Source organism: Osmia lignaria, chromosome 15 (assembly GCF_051020975.1).
Source record: "Osmia lignaria lignaria isolate PbOS001 chromosome 15, iyOsmLign1, whole genome shotgun sequence".
Classification (NCBI taxonomy): Eukaryota; Metazoa; Arthropoda; class Insecta; order Hymenoptera; family Megachilidae; genus Osmia; species Osmia lignaria.
Window position 1 is genome coordinate 10,497,025 of NC_135046.1, and position 22,857 is coordinate 10,519,881.

The following is a 22,857-nucleotide window of genomic DNA, read 5'->3' on the forward strand; positions in this document are numbered from 1 at the left end:
TTGTAATCGAATCATGCTCCCGTTTTCTTGCGTCCAGCTTCACGTATTATTTCTCCCTTGTCTTCTTCGTGTTCTCGAGTTTCCTCGAGGATACAAGAACGAAGAAACGTATAGAGGGAACGCGTCGTTGTACATCTAGCAATTCTACGAATGTACCGTGGAAAATTATTATACGATTTAGAGCGTTTATCTGACGTGTTAAGGTACAACACACAGCACTATACCAATCCTCGGAAAGACACAGGAGGATCTCGTATGTAAAGCGTTCTTTCGCCAAAGTCAAGGAAACGCGAAAACTGATTTTTCTAAAGAACTGCTCTGAAATAAACGCTGCTTACGACAGTTAACAGCTGTTGACTTGTTTTCTTTTTTTTTTTTTTTATTTATTTTATTTTCTGAAACGAACGAGCAATATGTTCCTCTTCGTTTGTTTCTCTCATTCAACAGGAAATGAATGAGAGCGCGTTTCACGCCGTTGAATAAATAAGAATAAAAATAAAAGGGGTTGAAATAAGACGGAACGTTGAAGGTTCCGTGAAATGCGGAAAGATAAACGCGAAGTTAGGCTTTCTGCCAAAACGTTCGATCTTCAAGGTGCGCGCGTCGTTTGATGGAAATTCCCCGACGGTACAACCGACACGATCATGGAACTGATGGAGAGTATCATTAAACTCGTTTCTTTCTTTCCGAGTCGACTCTCGGCTCTGAATGGACATTGGTCGATTAAATCTTGTAGCTGTTAGGCGCCACTACAGTGGCTTCCCTCTAAGCGACTTTCTAGGACGAAACACCATTACAGTGGCTTTCTTTTTTCATCTTACTTCTTCACCTATATATGTAATCGCATTAACTCTTCCGTTACTCTAAAATTCCAGAAAACTTCGTACTATAATTATAATACGTTAAAAAATTTCTCTCTATGTTTTTGTCGTTAGAAAGCTTAAGACTAATCAAACGGTTAAAGCGTGCTATAACGAAGAGATAATTAATCGGATCAATGATTACTCGACGTTTGAGTCTCATCTCCGTTTGGTTTCGTCAGAGGAAATGCTCGAGTATCTGGAATAGATCGGATTTCGATTATGCGACATTGACTGCTTTTCCGGGTCGCATTTATTTTTAATTCACCGATACAGAGTTCAGAGGAGTGACGTCAAGCAGACTAGGCGTGGATGATTCGCTGCCATGTACTTCGGCAAACCGCCAGAGTATTGCTGATCGATTGATTACCCTAATAATATTTTCCTTCCGAATGAGAACCTGCCCCTTTATGTATGTATTTCATAATCGCGATTCTATATTTGATTAAGGAAACAAAGCGTATTTGTTTCACTGTAAATCCTTTGTGTGAGCTTGCTAAGGAAAATTAGTTAATCACCGATGACACACAAAGCGTTTGTTAACAGTGTTTTTCCATTACTCATTGCGAGCCTTATTTCGAATTAGTATAATCTTTTTTCCTTAAACATTTACCCTCGACAGCTCTCACGATAGTCGATCTTTCAATATTTTCTTATTTTTAACAATGCACAATTTCGTTTTAGAGGGTGTTACAATGGAAGGGTTCGTATTAATTCGAAGTTAGCCTGCAAGAAGAACACGTTTCAACAATGATATACTATGATGTTTTGTATCCGAGGATAAACCGGTCTTTAAGAAGCGAAAGAAGAGATCGAACCTCTGTCACTGGTCCTGTCTCGTTACCGACCACTTATTTTCGGTCGGTCCAAATTCAATGGAAAAAGATACTGGCCAGTTGCCAACGGTGCTCAACGAGTACGTTGTCTTTTTACAACCTTTTTCAGACTCAGAAAACACCGAATGATGTGGTGCCTTTCAAAGAATTCTTTGTAAAATGAAATACGTTCAAATTAATCGTAAACTGTTGTTGTTGGAATACTTTAGGTTTAATTCTTAAAATATTCTACACGAAGCATATATTGAACCATTCTTACCTTTTATGTTATTTATTTTAGCTATTGAAAAAATAATACGAAAGCAATTTCCAGAATTTTTATTTTTGTAACTGTTATTACTAAATTAGTTTTGTTCTAATTGTGAGATATTGAAAAATTTATTGCAGATTTGAAGTTCGAAGTCATGGCCTTGTGGTTAAATCTTTTTTCTAATTCTTTAATCGTTATTTTATTAAATATTTAAATGCAAAAAAGTAGTTTATGGTAAAAAATGATTAAATGATTTTTAATGATGTTTGAAATTGGTAGAAAAATTGACCATGCGGTGGCGCGCATATCGGACGCTCCGCCATGTTAGTTTATGCTCTGTCCTGAAACGAAAAATTTGTATATTCAGCAACTGTAACTCGTTCAAATAAAATTAAAAATGTGATTCATTCAGTTCCAGACAAAAAACAAAATTCCGGGATAAGTATTTCTGTTTGGAAAGCTTTTGAAATTAAATTGTAAAGTTTTGTTGAATACATTTGAAAAGCTACTGCAATGCTTTGAATCGTGCGGTCGTTACAAACTCAAAAGTACGTTTGTGAGACGCTTAGGTATTTCTGACGAGAAATATTAAGGTAGAGTTAAATAAAAGCTGTTTGTTTTGTGATTTTTCGAGTTAGAAGGAACATCATTCTATTTTGGTATAATATCAAGTGTTATTTTGTTGCACATATTGTTTAAAACTACCTGTTGAATTCAAATTTTAAATCAGGCACATATGTCAATTGTTTCTCGTTTGAAATGTATAATTATTACGTTCAATGCCAAGAGAATAAATATTAATCGGCAATGTTGAGAACAGTGGGAAAGTATAAAACGATTATTTATTTGTTTCTTCCTATTTCGGTTTTATTTGCATTTGATGGAAATGCAATATTGAGGGAATTGGGTGAAAAACAGTATCAAATGATTAAAGGTATTTATAATTTATTATAATAAAGAACAATTTTTCTTTGTAGAAAATTCATGTGATTTTTTACAGCTAAATCATCTTTGTCCCATCATGGAACATGTTGGCACAATGCTATTCAAGCAATGAAATCTAGCTGTAGTAATTTAAATGATCAAGAACATTCACTTATGGCTTTGAAGTTAACAAATTGTTTCTTGGAAGATTCTGGTCATGAAACTTACAATTGTCATCATATAGAATCAGAAAATCAACGCAAGTAAATTGCACTTACTTTGTTTTATTGTAATAAGTTATACTATATTGTAATAAGTTATACTATATTGTTGCAATATATTTATTTGTTTTACAGATATTGCATTAGCAATATGTCAGACAGAGCATTTAATGTATATAATGAATACTATATACATGCTACACACATGTGCTTTTATCTAAACTATGAAGCTTGGCAAATTGAAACTGACAATACCATTAAAGAGTAGGTTGTTGTATATGAATTATAATTATTATTATTAACTTCTGTCTGTTTACAGATTATATCAAGTTTCTTCAAGAATGAAGGAACAATTATTGGAAGCTTCAGAAATGCAAGGGGCAATGCTTGAAGGTCAAAAACAAAGTCTCAAAATGCAGAATAAACTTTTAGATCATGGAAAGGAACTTGGTTCTATACTGAAATCTTCGTCTGAAAGTGTTAACAGTATGGCCAAAGATTTTAAGTAAGTTTATGATTTATGTAAGTGCTGTTAGAGCTTTTTGGTTAATTAATTCAATGATTTTATATTGCAGAGAAACAGCAAGGGATCAAAGAGAATTATTATATCAAATCTTTTCCTATATTCGTACTTTTCAAGACTGGATTATTGGAGAAGTTTCTTGGTTTCAATCTATTATGTATTATACAATTGGTTGTATTTTATGTGCATTATTTAGTTCTTCTAAAAGAACTGTAGATGCCAGAATCACACTTTTTACAATTCTAAGTTTAAATGTTATAATAGAACGAATGTTAGTCAAGTATTATGATAATGTTGTACATCACCCCAATGATAAGGTAATGTAAAAATATATTTTCAGTTAATCATGTTTCGTATATTTATAATAAAATCATGTATAATTCAGGAAAACTTAATCAGTACAACATGGATGTACAGAAAAATAGCTCTCACACTTTGTGCTGTTACATTATTATTAACATATTATTATTACAAAGATGAACAAATAGAAAATTATAAGGCGTTAAAAAGAATTGAACATCAGTTGAATACTATACAAGAAGTAACATCTACTTGTACCACTGATTATCCATTTCGTATGTATATTAATTGTATATAATTTATATTATGAACAAATAACTGAAATTATTTTATTATACAGGTTATTTCACTAGGCTCAGAGTGAAACAGTTACAAGCACAAACAAGTAGACAGGCTGAAATGAGAACTTCTTCATAATTAAGGTAAAATATATTTTATTCGTTTGAGGGGTAGTTGAAAAACCTCGTCGAAAGATGCCAGGCAGCGCGATCGCGTTTGTTTTAATGTAGCGGGTCTTTTCGACATGAAATCAACAGCGCGATCGCTCTGAGTTGGATTCAAACAGTTATACACATAATATTACAAATACAATAACAATAATAATGCTAAATCTTTTGTATGCAATATTTTATTAAATAGTTGGGTATTTACGTAAAAGATAAGTAAGTTGTTTGTCTGAAAAATTTTTAGTTTCAGGAGTAGGTATATCTTTCTTGCTCTGTTCACTTTGATTCTTCATAGTTATTTGAAGATTTTTGTAACACTTTTGTAACTTGAGTTCAAATTCATTACAAGCACCAAAGCCAAATTCTTTTTCCTTCCAGCAATTAAATAGTAGCGACATTTCAAATAAACATTTGTCCTCTGAAATACATGAAAAACATTGTGTATGTGAATATTGTAATATATTATTATAGTACAATATAATATTTACGCAAAGAAGTTGGTGCTCTTCCGCTAACGCGATTTTGTAATTTCAGAGGATATGCTTCCTTAAATGGTACTTTTTTTTCACTTTGTGGTGATCTCGCATATTTGCCAAGATATACCGCGTTTAATCTCATTTTCTGTAACATAACAATATTAGATCGCTACAGATTTAAGGTTAAAAGAAATTAATCTTAGAGCTTTCATATGATACATCGATGATTATGAATACATATTTTTATACATCGTGAAAAGATATTTAAAGATTTATATACGAGACATTTTTCAAATCAATTTCTTTATTTAAATAACACTATACCTTTAATAATGTTTATTCCAAAGAAAATACACCGTGATAGATGGCGCTACAGTATCGAATTTTGTTGAAAACGCTAAAACAGTGACGATAATTTCCAATATTCATTCTCTTTTCAAATTTTGAAATACTTGTTGATACAGACAAACATTTTGAAAATATTACTTATATGTAAATCGTTTTAAGAAAATAATAAAGCGCTGTATTACCCAATTAATATTATTACGTTTTTTAATTTAAATTATACGTATATAATTTAAAAAATGTATTAATAACTTAAAAAATGAACAAATTTTGTGTAATACTTTGCTTTGTTTTAAATTTGGTATTAAAAAAAACATTCTTTACTAGTGTAGTAAGTAAAAGTAAAATCTCATAAGAGATTGGTGGATGAAACTAAGAGAGGCGGGGAACTCGACGAAACGAGGATTTTCGCGAATAAGATTTTAAAATATCAGTTCATCGGTTTACGCGTGCCGCATCGTATTGCATTTTGAAACTTAACCTCAATTTTTTTAAAAAGAAAATTTCATTGTTATCTTGCCGTTGCATGGAATGCTTTTTGCATTATTCAACAAACTTTTCATAAAGGCACGAGTCTTCTACTGAAACAGTCTATAAAGCTGATTGTTAAACATTCTATTTTCTAAATCTTTAAGTATTTATCATGGACAAAATGAGAAGTAAGTTTTCAAACATTCTTAACTAACATTTTGTTTTAAATATTTAATGTACACTTGCAATTGTTTATTAGTCAAAAAGATATTCCTAATATTCTATTGTGCAAACGACCTTCGTTCAAAGACACGATTAAATAATTCCGAAAGAATAGATCTTATAATCTTATTTTTATTTTTTTGTATAAATGTTAATGACAGGATAATTAAAACAAAAGCATTTTTTATCGCGAATTTTCTTACACATTCTATTTATATAACAAAATCGTACGATATTTTCAATTTCACTGTAAGGTTGGATAAAAGATAACAATTCGAAGATAACGTTAATAAGAAATGATTCTTAGCATTAGTGGGTAATGAAACTTTTAAGAACAGCATATTTATTAAATAAAAACCTGTATCTATTACTTTTTAGTTATTAAATAATCATTTTAACGAGAGTCATTTTTACGTTCTTGTCGTTGCAAAAACAGTGCAAGGTAAATTTGAAAGTAGGTCTTTCAGATTGATTCACGTGCTGAAGGATGCATCGTAGGCTTCCGTTAATTGAGGGCAATTGTAGGAGAAAAAATCTCCCACTCCATCTCTTATTTATCTATATACATACTTATGAAAGTAAGTGATGGGTAGTTTCTTCTCCTACCTTTCCCCTTAACTGAAAGGAGCCTACATTGCACCTGAGTGCACAAAAATAATACGATCTGACCTTGAAAGTACATATGCACATTCATTTTTTAAGACATCAATCATACTAGTTTAAGGACCAAATGACTATGTACGTAAATTACCATAAAATTATAACAGAATGAATGTTAAAAAAGTTGAATTTATAATCATAAAACCTTTGATGAGTAATTGCACAAATACGCGTACATCTACTATCTTGTCCCACCACCGTGTTACGATCGCGTGAGTTGTACGTATCACGCATTACGATAAGCATTACGGGAAAAAAGCATTATCAATATATACGTATTAATAATTGTACTGTAATTTTTCAATTTTTATATATCTTTGCTATCGAAGAATGATAAATCACAACTATACACATTTCAGTTCCTTCTTTGTTAGTGCATTACATAGTTAGCAATATAAAAATAAATTTTATCAAGATCAATTGAAAAAAAAAAATGTATATATTTTTAAGTTTTACTGCCACTTGAGATAGTACGCTAGTTATCTATAGATTATCATAGGTTATCATAAAATAATAATCGTGATTTTCTCAAAGCATTACTAATAATACAAAATACGTTATAGCATTAGTAATGCATTAACTATCAGTACGTCCAACGTATTTCAAAATGCATATTCATTTGAAATTTACATTTCATTCTTCATTCATCATGTTTGTCATTAATGTTCACATAAGTGCTTAGATATAAGCCGCTCACTTGCCAATTCAATCAACTTGAAAAAAGGAGAAAATAGGAAAATTGATAAAATATAAAATTCAATTTTTCCACAGTTCTCAACCTTTTCAGACTTTTTTAGATTTCCGATTCCTACAATTGAAACAATCTAACAGCTTCGTTGATTGTAGATCGCGAACGCGTTGATGCGTTCAAGAGTCAATTCGAAATTGATCGATCGGAATCTTCGATTTCCCTCAGCGATTCGCGCTGGATAACTCGTTATCATTTGTTACTTTGCAAAGTTATTGCCTCTTGTGAGATTAACAGGTGGCCGTTTTACGCGTGTCACGTGTATACGTAATCTGCGTTTATGCGTTAACGTTAACGCGTCATGGAGCAGGGCCGGCTCTGGGCCTAGGCAAACTAGGCGGCCGCCTAGGGCCCCAAGGGTCCAGTGCCCCCATAAGACGATTTTAATATTAATCGATGTAAATGCAAATCTAAATTAGTCACACAAGCTTTAATGTTAATTTTATAAATTTTATTTGAGCTACTTTTTTTATGTGATATTTGCGAAGGGACCCTTTTTCGGAGCTCGCCTCGGAGCCCCGAAATCTCAGGGCCCGCCCTGGGTCTAGGCAAACTAGGCACCTGTCTAGGGCCCCCATAAAACAATTTTGCAAATCAAAATTAATTACACAAGCTTTAATGTTAATTTTATAAATTTTATTTGAGCTACTTTTTTTATGTGATATTTGCGAAGGGACCCTTTTTCGGAGCTCGCCTCGGAGCCCCGAAATTTCAGGGCCCGCCCTGGGTCTAGGCAAACTAGGCACCTGTCTAGGGCCCCCATAAAACAATTTTGCAAATCTAAATTAATTACACAAGCTTTAATGTTAATTTTCTAAATTTTATTTGAGCTACTTTTTTTTGTCATATATGCGAAGGGGCCCTTTTTCGGAGCTCGCCTCGTACAAAGGATTTGTAAATACAGGAAAAAAAAAATTCGACATAAGACATTCGTTCGCTTTCGCATCATGTTGCGTCCTTGAATACCGAGGAACAAATCGTTTCCATTCCTCCTACCTGTCTTCCTCGGTAATATTAGGCGCTCTCAGGACTACTCTAATAACAAATTCCTATTTACCTGTATAAATTTAATTCGTAATCCACTCTCTTTCTTGTCACAGCTTCAGAACCATAAGTTATTCAGAGTTTACAGGAAAGGTATCGTGTTGATTGCAAATTTTTATTACAGGTATCGTACTTATGTAATTATGCGTAATGCCACTGGCATTGCTGACAATGAATTGTATGAAATGTATTCGAAACTCTTTTGTTACTTAAGAAAAGATCATTATCTTTCGAAAATTTTTAGGCGATAGAATGCTTTCTAGGATAAATTCATTTGAATCTGTTGTTGGAAAGATAAAAATTACTGGACTCCACTTTAGTAATTAAGGGAATACCCTGTTCCTCCATAAGGATTAAAGAAGGCGGAAATAATTATTCGTCGTCTCAGGGGGTCTCAACTTACGAATATTTCGGTGGCTTGTACAGGTGTGCTTGTGTTTCAAGTTCGTGCATCTTTTTGAGGCTGTGAAACAGTCCAAAGCGTCGATCGCATCAGTCGGTGTTGAACGGTTGAAGAGATCGGTAGTGATCAGGTATCGCTCGCGTTTTTCCTCGAGTTTCTTCCGGGACAGCTTCGTTCCTAAACTTTCCTGCTACTCAAGTTCAGAATTTTTCAACACCATGTTGAGTAAGTTGAACGATACTACCGATAGAAATATATTTTTTTCTGATTATCGTTTTCTTATCGTTAGAGGGCGGTCCTTCAGGTGTGATTAACGAAATTGGAGATCTGATAGATCGTCGATGCTCGTACTTCAAACGAGGATCTTTCATTGTTTCATTTCATCTTTATTCTCGTCGACAAATTATCAATAATATTAATAAATTGAATTATGTTAAATTAAAAAAAAAAATTTGTGGTGAATATATTGTGCTTTTCTCTTTTGTAAATTAATTTTAATATTTTCTTTTGAAAATTGTGCTCTTTTTTAATAAATTCGTGCATAAGTGAATTGTGACATTTTTTTTTTTTTATTTACAATATACTCTCACAACTGGTAACGATAAACAATCATTTTTTATTTTAACTTATATAATATTGTAAAAAACTTAAATTAAAAAATTGCAAATGAAAATATTTCCAGTAATTTCATTAATAATGAAAAAAAAGAAAATATTTTCATAGTGAGTTCGTAACAGAATGCAACGAAGGGTTAATAATTATCTCTAATCGCGCTTGTCATGTATTCGCGTTTAGCTTTTTTTACATAATCCGTACAAAAAGTGTCGTACCGTGATACGATTAGTTTTCTAACGTTACGTAAGATTTGTAGAACAATTTTATATTCGAATACGAAGCGCCTTAACGCGATGTAATTTTTCTGTATTTAATGATACTTCAGATTTTGAAATTGATATTATAATAATTTTATTAGAATCAATATAGTATATAAAATTTAATATTGATATAATAATTTTATTAGAATTAATGTAGTAATTTATTTCTAATAAGCATGAAATAATAAAGAAAATAAAAATGAAAATTAGATATTCAAAAGATATAGTATCTATGTAAATTATAATAGGGTACTGTTGTAACGACCTTCAATCTCCAAAACAAAGGCAAAAGAAATATTTCATTCCTATGATTTTGTAACTTAACAAGTCGAGATATTTCTTGAACGAAGCCTTTGCGAGCAAACTTCCAGGGGAAACTTTTGTTTACTTTGCGGACCCAAATTCATATTTTAAATTTGGTCATTTAACCCAGGAGTACCCTGTATATTGAGCGTTATATCGTTGTTAGATATTATGTAAAATTATTATCTCTGTCAGTTATTATTACCCTAATAATTGATTCTGTGTAGTCCTCATTTATATTATACAAGCTTACGAAGGATAGCAGAGTTAATCTCCTAATCACTAAACAGATTATTACCTCGAACGAGAATATATTCCCCTCTGGATATTACATAATTATTAATACATGCATATGCGATTACGACAGTTTCAAAAATTTCAAATCTAAGAGAAAAATTCATCAGATGTTTACACCATCATTCATCAATGGGTTCTCATTAACATAAAAGGTGAAACTTTACAGTTCAAAGTCAACCGAAAAGAGCAAACCTCTGCAAACTTGAAATTCCAGTTTTTATTTGCTTTTAAAGTAATCATGTGGACAATTTGTTGTAACAGCTATTTTGTAATGGATTTATGCTGTGCTGGCATTTGTATACGGATTACACAGTCGGAGGACGATTATAATATTGATTCGTCGATTATAAGATGACTTCGAAATCTTTGAAACTGATATCATTTAATTTTTTCTAATGACATTCCCTCCGATAAAATGATTGGATATACAATACTATGTTAAGAGATAACGTACAGAGTGTCAATAAATAAATATAAAATAAATTAAATAAATTTCTTTCCATCATACTGATTTTCTATTGATCAGCAAAGGTAACAAAGAATTCTTGTTTCAGAAACGTCAACGGAGGAAAGCCTGCGCTATATCAGGCAATCCTTAAAGTCAGAAGAAATGGATCACCTTGAAGGAATCCATTTCGATGGATCATTTCCCCACGTGTTTGTAACACTCGGAGCTTCTGTAAGCATAGCTTTCATTTTTTAATTTAATTAATACACCTAAAGAATTAATTACAAACAAAAATCACTTTCACCATCACGATTAGAATACTAATCAATTTATATTAAACATAGGGTGATTTGGCAAAGAAGAAAATCTACCCAACGCTATGGTGGCTGTTTAGGGACAATCTTTTACCAAAAACCACCACCTTCTTCGGTTACGCGAGGACCAACATGACCGTGAAACAATTACGTGAAAAATGCCATCAGTATATGAAAGTAAAGTCAGGCGAAGAGGAGAGGTACGAAGAGTTCTGGAAGTTAAATCATTACGTGTCCGGCATGTACGACACGCAGAGAGGATTTGAAGTATTGAACGAGGAGCTGAAGAAACATGAGAAAGGGTATCAAGTCACTCACAGGCTGTTTTATCTCGCTTTACCACCGAGTGTATTCCAAAGCGTTACTGTACATATTAGAAACGTTTGTATGGGAGAAAAGTAAGTAAGAAAAAGTAAATTTTGATTGCTTATTCCAATTGTCCTTGACTTTGTACGGTTATTTTTATCACACTTTTATACCATAAGTGTCAGCTGTTCTATGTTTCAAAGGCTCCCATAGCATAAATTGAACTATAATAACCTACTTAATTTTTTTCTTACAGGGGATGGACCAGGGTGATCATAGAAAAACCATTCGGTAGGGATGCGATTACATCGCAACAATTATCCAATCATTTAGCCTCCTTGTTCAAAGAAGAACAGATTTACCGTATCGATCATTACCTGGGAAAGGAGATGGTTCAAAATTTAATGACACTCCGGTTCGGAAATAGAATATTGAATCCAACCTGGAACAGGGAAAACGTAGCATCCGTGCAGATTACTTTCAAAGAACCTTTTGGTACCCAAGGGAGGGGTGGATACTTCGACGAATTCGGTATCATCAGAGACGTGATGCAGAATCATTTGTTGCAAATCCTCTCATTAGTTGCAATGGAGAAACCAGCTTCTTGCCACCCGGATGATATCCGCGACGAGAAGGTGAAGGTTTTGAAATGCATGAAACCCTTGGAATTAGAGGATGTTGTATTAGGTCAATACGTTGGTGATCCTGAATCCGACGACCCTGAAGCACGTTTAGGTTATTTGGATGACCCTACTGTACCAGCTGGTTCCAATACTCCCACTTATGCCATGGCTGTGTTGAAAATTAATAATGAACGGTGGGACGGTGTTCCTTTCATTCTTAAATGCGGAAAAGGTAAATAACCACATAAATAAAAGATTAGCATAGAAAACTTGAAACTTCTTTTAATAATTTACATTTGAACTTGACATAGAAGTTTTCATAATAAGCCGGCATAATGAGCATTTACAATAGTAATTCAGAATATCTCTAGTTGTTAAGAATCTATTTTTCTATTACCTCATGTTTCACAAGCGTGTGTATTATTCATTAGCGTTGAACGAACGAAAGGCAGAAGTTAGAATACAATATCAGGATGTGCCTGGCGATATATTCGATGGGAAAGCGAAGAGAAATGAATTGGTAATTAGAGTACAACCCGGTGAGGCATTATACATTAAAATGATGACGAAATCGCCTGGTATTACGTTCGATATGGAGGAAACGGAGCTGGATCTTACGTATGGTTTTAGATACAAAGTATGTAAAGTTGAAGAACGTGTGATGAACGTTTGTTTAATGAAATATAGAAGGGAATGAAACGCCAATGATTAAATGTTATTTAACATTTGATACATTGCAGGACTTAAAACTTCCTGACGCGTACGAACGTTTAATCCTGGATGTATTTTGCGGTTCGCAAATGCATTTCGTGCGAAGCGACGAGCTCTCGGAAGCGTGGAGAATCTTCACGCCGTTACTGCATCAAATTGAAAATGAAAATATTAAACCGATTCCTTATAAGTACGTTATCTGGTATAAGCCTGTAATTTCAACTTGTTTCTCATACATTTATTTATTGTTCTTTCAGGTATGGTTCGCGAGGACCAAAAGAGGCAGACGAAATGGCGAAATCAAATAACTTTAAGTATTATGGTTCTTACAAATGGATAAAACCATAATCAATAAAAGTTGGTAATAATTGAATGACATGCATAGAGTATACAAGTCGCAGGAATCAATGTTACAGTTCTTCATCTGTGATCATATCATTCCATATTTTGATATCAATATATACAAAGTATCTTCTGAAATTTTATATCCATATACAAAGTAATTTATACGACTAATTTATTGAACAATTGAATTTCTTCCGTTTTGTTGAAACAGAGTTTTAAAGTACAAAAACACGTTTTACTGGTTAAAATGTGTAGTAATAGATGTAAAAGGACATTAACTGTGGAATTCAGTGTGCATATATTGATATGCATTTTATAAGTGATTTTGGATAGAATGTCATTGTTCCACTTGTTAACTTACATCATCTCAGGTAATATAACTTATACTAGGTAATATTAGAATATTTTATATGTGTATATATATATATATATATATATATATATATGTATATTTATACAGTGTACAGATAAATTTGTAGATAAGCGTTTAAATATTTTGCAAACAGTTGAAAAATTACAACTTACATGTGGATCATCATTTTTTTATTTACTTTTGACGATTTAAACATGATGCCAATCACATGAAATACTTTGTACAATAGAAGAAATAACATAAATTATGCGATATCTTGCGCTGGAACTATTTAAATATACATTACAATACATTACAATAAATAAAGAGAAAGTTGAATTATTCAGTGTATAATTCACACAATCTACAGTTTTACGTATATGATTTTTTAAATGAAACAATGTCATGATAGGAAAGCACCGGATAAGTGCTTTATTGATTCTTGTATGATAAATTTTTGTACGACTTATACAATTATTCAGCTCCCTCTCCCTCTCTTGTACACATACATACACGCACGCATCATACATATATATATATATAAAGAAACCAACTACTCATATGCATACAATTCACACGCATTTTTTGCCATATTAAGTAATAAACAAAAAGTACATGATTTATATAGAATTAGCAAATTTTTCTTTAAAAAAATGCAGTTTCGAATTAAATTAATATACGATATACATGTTAACATTCATATATGTTTGTAAATACCATTATATCACGATAAATATTATCATTGTCGTAATGAAAAAGGGGGGGGGTACATATAAAAATTATACAAAATACGGGAAGTTTCAGTTGGTATGCAATTCGTAGTTTTTCTTGTTACATTATTAAAATTTAATTTACAGAAACCTAAGATGGTTGAGTATGAACGATACATTCGAATAAATTTTATCTTAGTTCATCGTAATGACATAAGAGACGATTATTATATTTACTTATAACTCTAGTAATAGTAATAGTAAAATATTGCCAGAAGCAATAAATATGTCACAAATTAAATACACACAACAAATGTAACAAAAAAAACATGACACAATTTCTTATGAATTATCTTTGAAAAGTCGTTAGTCTTTTCGTTAAACGTTCATTAGATTAGGACCTTTCACTGTTCAACGTGTAAAAACCAAATGAAAATTCAGTTTTTTTTTTCTTTTTTTGACATAACGATATGGCAATGTCTTTTGTTTCTTTTCATTTCTGAACACTTCACGATAGTATGTAACTTGTAAAAATGTCAAAATTTCATCCAGGTCTATGAACTGTTGAAAATATCAATTTAATGTATATATATATTACACTTATTAAAAATTTAAATTTCACACGACGATGAATCCAACAATTCGTCCCAATTAATACTTCTTTGAAATACTTCTTGCTGCAACCATAATTCGTAATGTTGTTTAAACTCATCACTTAATTCCACGTTCATACCGAGTACCGACGTGACTGACGTATCAACAGGTTCCATATCTTTGTCCTTAGGAATATTAGTATATCTTAAATTATTAAAACGATCAACGCAAGAACGTAGTACACTCTCGTCTACTTGAAAGTCCCATGGTCGTGCTTCTAAATCTGATGAAAATGAAACAATAATTGTAAATTGAACATTTATACAAGGAAGTTCGGACAAATAGTAGGATATTACCATTGCCATAAGCCCAATCATCGTTCAATCGATGTCTAACTTTCGCATAAATTGCACTGATTGTTTTCATATTAGTCTTCCGCCACTGGCGTCCTAAGTATCTCGTTTGCATTTTTAGCAATTTTAAAACATATAATTGCATCATTGCATGCCGAACTTTTAGTGTACGTTTTAATATAGGTGCCGACTTAAAAACGACTAGCATCTGTAAACATAATTAACGTTAATACATCTTGACGAATGAATAAGAAATTCTTATAATTAAACATACCATAATCCTACTATGTTTCCACTTCGTCAATTTGTTAAGTATACGTAATAAATTAATGCAGGAAAATACATTTCTCCACGAATACGTTTGGTTATTCCCGATTTCAAGATTTTCTATAGTCAGCTCGGGCTGATCACCGATAACACACATGGGGAAATCTAGTATAGGAATACTGTAAATAAGAAAAATATTATATCAAATTTGTATAGATTAAAACAAACGATTAATTCTCATTAGATAAAAACTTACACATTTTTAGCTTCAATGTAAGCTAGAATATTCTGATTTAAAAATTTTAAAACGAGCGGTATGCAATTAGCGAATACTAAATGTTGTGACATGAATTCAAATTGATATATATGATTCAGCTTGAAGTGTTTCAACAAAAGAAGTAGAATTGCAGAAACAGCTTTAGCGATTATTTCCTTATGCCTATTTACATCGATACTGAGTTTCATTGATTGTAATACTGTCATGCTATATCAAGAGAAATACGTATATTAATATACAAAATAATATATACATGTATTTTAATTTGTGAACTTACGGCATTTGTCCTGGCAGAACATCAGCCATGATATTGGTAGTGTCTGTTTTAGCTTTACTGGCTGGTGCAGTTGCTAACAAAATCTTTAATAATGCAATCATATACTGTGGGACAAACGGCAATATAGCATGATAAACGATTTCTGTCGGTGTCTGACGAATCGGAAACCTTGGAGTAGTTATAGGGTTTCTAAGCATTTGCTCTTCTTTCTGTATTTGAACTTCAGCTAAAGATGTGTACATATGCTGGAAATATTTATTACAATTAATACGCATTGAGATTTTTGTAAACACAAGATGTACGAATATTTAACTTACTTTTTTAAGTGTGTTAACACCTTCGTGGATTGGTTGAGGCAATCCTGCCAAACTTTCTCTATCCCCTTCTAAATTGTACCCAACAAACTTTAATCTTGTTACTTCAAGAAAAGTGTCCACATCCTTTTGTCTAACTTTTGGCGTCCACGGTAAACCTGCAGAAGTATATTATTCGAAATAATTAATGTTTATCATAAGAAGTAGAATAATTACTTTTTCCTTTGGTGAGCTGTGGAGTACTAGGCCTTATTTGTAGCTGATTATTTTGTTCCTCACAGTAATTTTGATTCCAACCAGTCTGATTCATAAGTACATTCATTTCTCCTTCGCTTTCATTGTTTCCAGTATTATTTCCTAGTTCTCCACCTTCGTATTCCATTCCTAGACCTGGTTCATCCAATGAACTCTGTTTCATTAGACACTGAAAAAAAGAGAGACAATGAAATAAGAAAGTTTGGCGGATTTCAAATAAAATGAAATAAAATATAAAAATAAAACAATGACGTACTCGTCGATAAGATCGATTACTTTTTTTCTGATTTTGTGTTTCTATTAAATCTGCAGCACTAACTGGAGGAGAGCTAGCTCTCATGGTCTTGGCCACTTCTAAAGTATCTTCTTGCTGAGTATCAAGACCGGCTTCCTCGCGGTATTGTTTTTTCAATTCTCTTAGTGTATCAATACCACCCAAGGACACTAAGATTAACTTCCACAGGAGTAGAAGAACCTTTTTCATAGGAAAATGTGGAGCCGATCCACTGCAATGGTACGTTACCATACCGAGAAGCTTAACTATAAGCAATTCCTCTCCATACGGATGTATTAGATCTTCTTTAAAAGATTCAATGTTATCTTTGTAAATACTGTTCTCTAAATCTTTCATTTCTTCTCTCATTACCTCGGTTATGATATATAAAACGGACAGAATTACCCTTAAATCAACAGAATCATCAAGACTAACTGATATTTTTCTCATTGCAGGGGCAGCTCTGCTACTATTCCTGAAAGTGGAAAGGTACATAAGAAAATACTGTTGAACTAAATCTTTTTTTTTTTTAACATAAAAGTGGACATACGCAATTTCCATATTAAGAAGTTCAACAAATGCTGGGAATACTCCAGCTTCATACAGTAACATTACATTGATTCTAGTCCATTCTTGTTGTTCTTTGTCAGACTGTACTCCAGCCCAACAACCTTGAGCTAAATACAAGATACACCTAGCTGCTTTCATTCTCAACTGTTTATTAGAAACTTCTAATTGGTCTAACAATTTGGAAATCACAGATCTCTGTTGAGCTTCTGTCATATTTTGCCACCAGGGTCGCAATTTATAAGATTCCATTTGTTCTTCGAATGCCTAGGAACAAATACATGTTTTGTTATTTTGATGCATTGTACGATACAAATGCCTATACTCACTGTAAGATTAACATGTAATTCACACTGTTCATTGTAGCTGTATAATTCAGCAATTTCATTGGCATGCGTATCCGCATCATCATAAACAAAGTCCAAATCTGTGGTTTTAGGTGTTTCCTAAACATAAAAATACAAAAGACATGCAAATGTTACTAAATCGGTGTTAGCTTCTTTCACTATAATGAAATATGAGAAACAATCATAAATATTATATGTACCATTTTATGTATATTAATTTCAACAATTATTATTTAGAAAATGGATAATAGACGTTATTCACGTATCATGTGATTTGGTAAACAGATTGTGGCAATCCAGGCATTAAACAGTATATGCTTCTATCAGAAAGGTTAGAAACGACTTGATCCACGACGGTTATCGTTACGTATTTCTCGCCAGGTTTTCTTGTCTTTTTAGTTGACAAAGCATTTACTCACATCGGTACTCATTATTCGTTGATGTAGAACTACTCGGGGAAGATTACGCTTCCCATTCCCATTCGCATCCATCGCTACGTCACGCATTTTCTAATAGTGATTGAAAATGCAGTATGTAATGCATCTTATACTTAATTTATCAATCGATACTTTCCTCTCGATTAATCGACGGTTATTCTATCGATCAACGAGATAATGTAATCGATTTTTTAATGAAAAAAGTCGATGATGCACTTTGCTACATTCGATAATGTTTAAGAGACTCCGGTGTATTCAAACTTTTGTTAATGAAATGTTAAAGGCTACGATGATATTTCTTATATTTCAAAAATTCTTCAAATTATCGTTGGCAGCATTGAACGATTGGTTAGCGATATCTTTTTAGAGAATTTCACAAGAAATTTTCCAAATATTGGTAAGATGCAAGCTTCCATTTTGAAAAGCGAAGCTACTCGAAAAGCACGTTAAACTGCTCTTCATATACTCTTCGGGCAAACGCGTCTCTTTTTGTGCGTCCCCTTTGCTAACATTGCATTTATATTTAAAAATATTGTAGGCAATTGTAACTGTATAAAAAAAACATGCAAGGAACTATCATAGAAAACTTAAGCGGTAGAAAACTTTCGGTACTCGTCGTACTGTTGATCATCGCACAAATTGTTTGTTTTTTAATAGGTGGACTTATTGGTAAGTGAAAGAACATTAAAGAGTTTGAAAATATTATAGTATTAGAACTTTAGTTTTATGTTTATTTCAAGATAAAAATCTTAAGTAAATTACAGAAGTTTATTATTACAAACTAAAAAAAATATCTTTGTGCACTTGTTATTTAGCTCCAACTCCTGCTAGTAGCCAAACTATACTTGGTACCCTTTGCAAGGATAGCCGTGTAAATAAATCTGAACCTGGAGGAAATAAATGGTATTATTCAAGAGGAAGAGGAGCTTGTAATCCTGTTGATATGAACGTTAGCTTTGATGGTCATCATCAAGCCTACCAAGTTGTTTATACATTTCAGGTAAATTTTGTATTAAGAGGTACATAAAATAAATTAAAATTTAAACATTTATTCATTTTTTTTTTAGACGCCTCTGTCTCGAAATAACATGCAACTTGATTATTCTAGATGGCAACAAAATCTGATTGGTGTTTTACAAGTGGACATTGTTTATCATAGTCAGATAGAAATTGGTAATTTATTAGAAGCATGCTAAATGTTTCATAATCATCTGTATTAATTTACATTTCCACAGCTCCTAGAACCAAAATAACATTAGATGCAAGACTTGCATACAGAAACAAAGGTGATCCGGATGATGCTTGGAAACCTTATGCTGCATCTGTGGTTGAAAGAATTTTGGATTGTAGTATTGATGATGTAAATACATTAATTAGTTAATGTAATTATATTTAATGGAAGAGGTACATTTACATTTAATTATTTTGCAGGCAATGGAGCAATATAATTACAATTGCAAGCTGGTCCCATTGTTTGAACTTGGCTCTTTATTTCATGATTATTATCTTTTAAATATCCGTCTTCCGGCTGATACTGATAAAAATATAAATCAGGGTTTAGGACATATAAGTGATTTATGGTTTATAGTAAATATACAACATGTTTAAAATATATTATATTTACCAGGAAATTATGAATTAATTTTACTCGTTTTATATTGCAGGCTATCAATCAGAATGGCGGATTTACGAGGGTATGGGTCAGTTTGAAAACCATTTTCTTTCCCATTGTTATATGCGTTCTTGCTTGGTATTGGAGACGAGTTAATATGCTTTCAAGATCTCCGGCTCTCTTGGAATATTTGCTTTTAGCTTTAGGCGCAGCTCTGACATTTTTAAACAGTAAGCCGTGTATTATCTACCCTCGTTATACAATACATTCATTATTCCCGATTAAACATGATCTCTTGTAGCGCCTTTGGAGTACTTAACCCTCGTCTATGATATGCCGTTTATGCTTTTATTGGGCGATATTAAACAGGGAGTTTTCTATGCAATGCTCTTGTCTTTTTGGCTCATCTTTGCTGGAGAACATCTTATGGTAAGAATGTAAAATCAGTGTATAAAAATAATTTCCCTTCAACGTACTAATTATATCTTTTTACATGTGATTTCCTCTTCTACAGATACAGGTGAGTTAATGTCTTTCTTAATTCTTTAAATGATTATATTTGTATAAATATCACTTCTGTAATTATTTATCGTTTAGGAAGGCGATCAAAGAAATTCTTTAAAATGTTACTGGCGTCATTTATCCGCGGTGGGCATTGGGTGCCTCTCATTATTTGTATTCGACATGTGTGAACGCGGCGTGCAATTAAGAAATCCATTCTACTCAATTTGGGTTACGGATCTTGGGACTAAATTTGCTGTATCCTTTTGTAGACAAAAAAAAAAATCTATCTTCTGGTTTGTAAAATTTTAGATTCCTTGACTTGCGCAAACAAAAAACAGTTATCGTTCATAATTTTAGCAGGTATATCCGCTGGTGTGTATTTAATATTTTTATCTTACATGATATGGAAAGTGTTTATGAATATCAGCGCAAAAAGGGCTGCGTTACCCAGTATGAGTTCGGCACGACGTTTACACTACGAGGGTGTAATATACCGGTTTAAATTTCTCATGATCGCTACACTGTTATGCGCATCCTTAACTGTTATTGGATTTATGCTAGGCCAGGTATTTAACTCGGCATTGTATTTTAAATATCCGTAGAAAGTGAAAATTAATCGTACAAAAAATGTGCAGGTCGCAGAAGGACAATGGAAATGGGATGATGAATTGCATTTGGAAATGACATCGGCATTTTTCACTGGGGTATATGGAATGTGGAATATTTATATTATAGCATTATTGTGCCTATATGCACCATCGCATAAACAATGGCCTATCGAACCATCCGGTAATTATATCAATTTTTCATTTTCTTCCATTTACACTTAACACTATGATTTTGATTTGTCTCTAGTACAACTTATCAGTTCCTTATTTCCTTATATCGTTCGTTTAATCTCAATTTAATCTTTTCCAGAAAATAGTATTAGCGAAGAAATCGAATTTTCGCGTTTATCTACCGATCCAAATGAGATGTTGTCTTTGACAGCATTTGCACGAAAAGCAGCGGTAGAGTAAATAATATACATATTTTATAAAAAAAAAGCATGGCAATCGACCAATCAACAATTTTGTACTTAATCATAGCATGGTACAATGCAACAACCATGAATTAATGAAGGTTTTTCAATAGTTATAGAGAATGCAAGGACTGATAATACTCTGAAAAGTAATCTCTTAATACCAAAATTAATTATTTATTAAAAATGATATTTTTTAAGGCTTTTATAATACAACTTAGTATCTAACAATTTTTTATGATGGTACTTAATTAGGTACTTAATATTTTCAAGATTAAACGAATGAAAAAGAGTCACTTTAGACAATGTTTTTTCATTACGTTCATTCTCATGTGTAATTAAAATAGGGTAACGTGTAGCTGGAGTAATTTTATAACACATTCCATTTAAAATGCAAATATTCTACCTTCCGGATAACATTTTTTCTATACGTCGCAAACATTAAATTATCATTGATAATTGAAAGGAAATATCATTGCCATGCTTACATAGTAATCATCTTCAATGAATTAATCTGGCGATATTTATTTTCTTAAACGATATTTAATCTATTCCGTCTTTTTATAATACATATCAATATTGGGCATTTATCCATAATTAATGTTCATAAATGTGCATTTAATTGTAGTTAAATAATATTGAATATGTGCATCCAACAATTCTTCATTCTTATATTTAACAGTATTAAGTTCCTCAGATACATTTTTTATATTACATATATTTAATACAAATGTTTACAAATTCCAATGCATTAATGCAGGTTTTTTAGAAGCTAAGGTATGCATGCAACAAAGTAGAATCGAAGCAGAAAGGTGTAATAAATTTGTAACATTTGCATAGAATCAATTTAGTGCACATTAGCTACTTATATATAGTACTTACATTTGCAGCAATAAGATTAGTATTTTCTACTTGTGACGTATCTAACGAAATCTATTAATGAATGGCAACTTCTATACGAATTTTGTATTATATTATTAGTTGTGATATCTTCTTAATAACTTGTGGATGTGAAAAAAAAAAAAATAAAATGTAATGTATTAGGGCTATAAGAAAAAAAAACAACAACAAATTCTTATGCATGTTTATATCATTGAATTTTGGTATTATATGTAATAGGAACATTTTTTCATGTATTAATCAAAATTTTTATACATTTTTTAGGTAAACCAATTTATTAGAATAATTTTGTTAAATTGTTAAATATGATGTAACACTATATGTTATATATATGGTAATTTTACATATGGAAACATAGACTTGTATGTGTCGTTGTAGTTATGTCTTTTGTTTCAACGTTATTAAACGTCCGGGTGAAACACGAACTATTATACGTCCGATTTACCGAGTAATTCCATTTCTTTTAAACCGTTCGTGCAATTTATTCTTTTGCTGGAATAATTATTGCGAGATAAGACCATTCTTTATAACTCTACCATTGAAGGTTTATATAATTTCTCCTATAATATGTGTGAAAGGGGTTAACTTTAAATGTCAAGTTTAATCAAATTTAACAGATACTGGATTTCGCATTGTTGTTTCTAAAAGGTATTTATATATTATTTATAACGATTCCGTACGTTACTGTATAGGTATTACGAACATCATTATCTATTTAATTTAAATTTAAATTCCACGCATACGCGTCATCAATTGATACTATTTTACAGTGTTACCAAGTACTAGTGATTTTTATGAATATGTGCTTTCTATAACGAATTTGTTTTTAAATTTCACGAGTAATT

The 22,857-nt window shown here is 32.0% G+C and overlaps 4 protein-coding genes across 10 annotated transcripts; 2 read left to right on the forward strand and 2 right to left on the reverse strand.

The window, feature by feature from the left end:
* Nucleotides 1-2,137: 2,137 nt before the first annotated feature.
* On the forward strand, nucleotides 2,138-14,341 carry Zw (glucose-6-phosphate 1-dehydrogenase Zw). 5 transcript variants are annotated; one of them, XM_076692393.1, is made up of 8 exons: nucleotides 2,138-2,880; nucleotides 2,947-3,133; nucleotides 3,227-3,355; nucleotides 3,411-3,596; nucleotides 3,667-3,931; nucleotides 4,000-4,189; nucleotides 4,255-4,336; nucleotides 10,759-10,884. In XM_076692393.1, exons 1-7 carry the CDS (start codon nucleotides 2,754-2,756, stop codon nucleotides 4,329-4,331), a joined length of 1,161 nt encoding a protein of 386 aa, XP_076548508.1. In that variant the 5' UTR covers nucleotides 2,138-2,753; the 3' UTR covers nucleotides 4,332-4,336; nucleotides 10,759-10,884. The 5 variants fall into 5 exon arrangements, with proteins under 5 accessions (XP_076548508.1, XP_076548509.1, XP_034196605.1 ...); XM_076692394.1 differs by lacking the exon at nucleotides 10,759-10,884 and having other exon boundaries at nucleotides 2,139-2,539; nucleotides 2,677-2,880; nucleotides 4,255-4,396; XM_034340714.2 differs by lacking the exons at nucleotides 2,138-2,880; nucleotides 2,947-3,133; nucleotides 3,227-3,355; ... (1 more) ...; nucleotides 3,667-3,931; nucleotides 4,000-4,189 and adding exons at nucleotides 10,997-11,364; nucleotides 11,529-12,127; nucleotides 12,327-12,532; nucleotides 12,636-12,796; nucleotides 12,864-14,341 and having other exon boundaries at nucleotides 10,759-10,883.
* LOC117612056 (small ribosomal subunit protein mS37) lies at nucleotides 4,546-4,978 on the reverse strand. Its single transcript, XM_034340733.2, has 2 exons — nucleotides 4,849-4,978; nucleotides 4,546-4,778 (listed from the first exon to the last, which is right to left on the reverse strand). The coding sequence occupies exons 1-2, from the start codon at nucleotides 4,976-4,978 to the stop codon at nucleotides 4,546-4,548; spliced, it is 363 nt and encodes a 120-aa protein (XP_034196624.1).
* A 146-nt stretch (nucleotides 14,342-14,487) lies between the features above and the next one.
* Strip (striatin interacting protein) lies at nucleotides 14,488-18,379 on the reverse strand. Of its 3 annotated transcripts, XM_034340697.2 has the most exons (11): nucleotides 17,958-18,379; nucleotides 17,521-17,637; nucleotides 17,175-17,458; nucleotides 16,607-17,099; nucleotides 16,312-16,519; nucleotides 16,099-16,253; nucleotides 15,782-16,026; nucleotides 15,484-15,711; nucleotides 15,235-15,406; nucleotides 14,964-15,168; nucleotides 14,488-14,890 (listed from the first exon to the last, which is right to left on the reverse strand). In XM_034340697.2, the coding sequence occupies exons 1-11, from the start codon at nucleotides 18,042-18,044 to the stop codon at nucleotides 14,625-14,627; spliced, it is 2,460 nt and encodes an 819-aa protein (XP_034196588.1). In that variant the 5' UTR covers nucleotides 18,045-18,379; the 3' UTR covers nucleotides 14,488-14,624. The 3 variants fall into 3 exon arrangements, with proteins under 3 accessions (XP_034196588.1, XP_076548505.1, XP_076548506.1); XM_076692390.1 differs by having other exon boundaries at nucleotides 16,607-17,458; XM_076692391.1 differs by having other exon boundaries at nucleotides 16,607-17,458; nucleotides 17,739-18,379.
* Nucleotides 18,380-18,390: 11 nt separating this feature from the next.
* On the forward strand, nucleotides 18,391-22,437 carry wls (Wnt ligand secretion mediator). Its single transcript, XM_076692397.1, has 12 exons — nucleotides 18,391-18,644; nucleotides 18,791-18,975; nucleotides 19,043-19,148; nucleotides 19,211-19,335; nucleotides 19,407-19,562; nucleotides 19,640-19,817; nucleotides 19,889-20,016; nucleotides 20,102-20,107; nucleotides 20,185-20,346; nucleotides 20,430-20,657; nucleotides 20,727-20,880; nucleotides 21,010-22,437. The coding sequence occupies exons 1-12, from the start codon at nucleotides 18,539-18,541 to the stop codon at nucleotides 21,108-21,110; spliced, it is 1,635 nt and encodes a 544-aa protein (XP_076548512.1). The 5' UTR covers nucleotides 18,391-18,538; the 3' UTR covers nucleotides 21,111-22,437.
* The last annotated feature ends 420 nt before the right edge of the window (nucleotides 22,438-22,857 follow it).

Coding starts and splice junctions, on each gene's coding strand:
- LOC117612056 (XM_034340733.2), bottom strand. CDS start 4,978: ATGAGATTAAACGCGGTATATCTTGGCAAATATGCGAGATCACCACAA. Junction 4,779..4,848: donor AAGAGCACCAACTTCTTTGC/GTAAATATTATA, acceptor CATGTATTTCAG/AGGACAAATGTTTATTTGAA.
- Zw (XM_034340712.2), top strand. Junction 10,884..10,996: donor TTGTAACACTCGGAGCTTCT/GTAAGCATAGCT, acceptor TATTAAACATAG/GGTGATTTGGCAAAGAAGAA. Junction 12,128..12,326: donor CATTCTTAAATGCGGAAAAG/GTAAATAACCAC, acceptor ATTATTCATTAG/CGTTGAACGAACGAAAGGCA.
- Strip (XM_076692390.1), bottom strand. CDS start 18,044: ATGCGTGACGTAGCGATGGATGCGAATGGGAATGGGAAGCGTAATCTT. Junction 15,169..15,234: donor GGAAACATAGTAGGATTATG/GTATGTTTAATT, acceptor TTATGTTTACAG/ATGCTAGTCGTTTTTAAGTC. Junction 14,891..14,963: donor TGATTGGGCTTATGGCAATG/GTAATATCCTAC, acceptor CATTTTCATCAG/ATTTAGAAGCACGACCATGG.
- wls (XM_076692397.1), top strand. CDS start 18,539: ATGCAAGGAACTATCATAGAAAACTTAAGCGGTAGAAAACTTTCGGTA. Junction 18,976..19,042: donor AAGTTGTTTATACATTTCAG/GTAAATTTTGTA, acceptor TTTTTTTTTTAG/ACGCCTCTGTCTCGAAATAA. Junction 19,563..19,639: donor TAAGTGATTTATGGTTTATA/GTAAATATACAA, acceptor TTTATATTGCAG/GCTATCAATCAGAATGGCGG.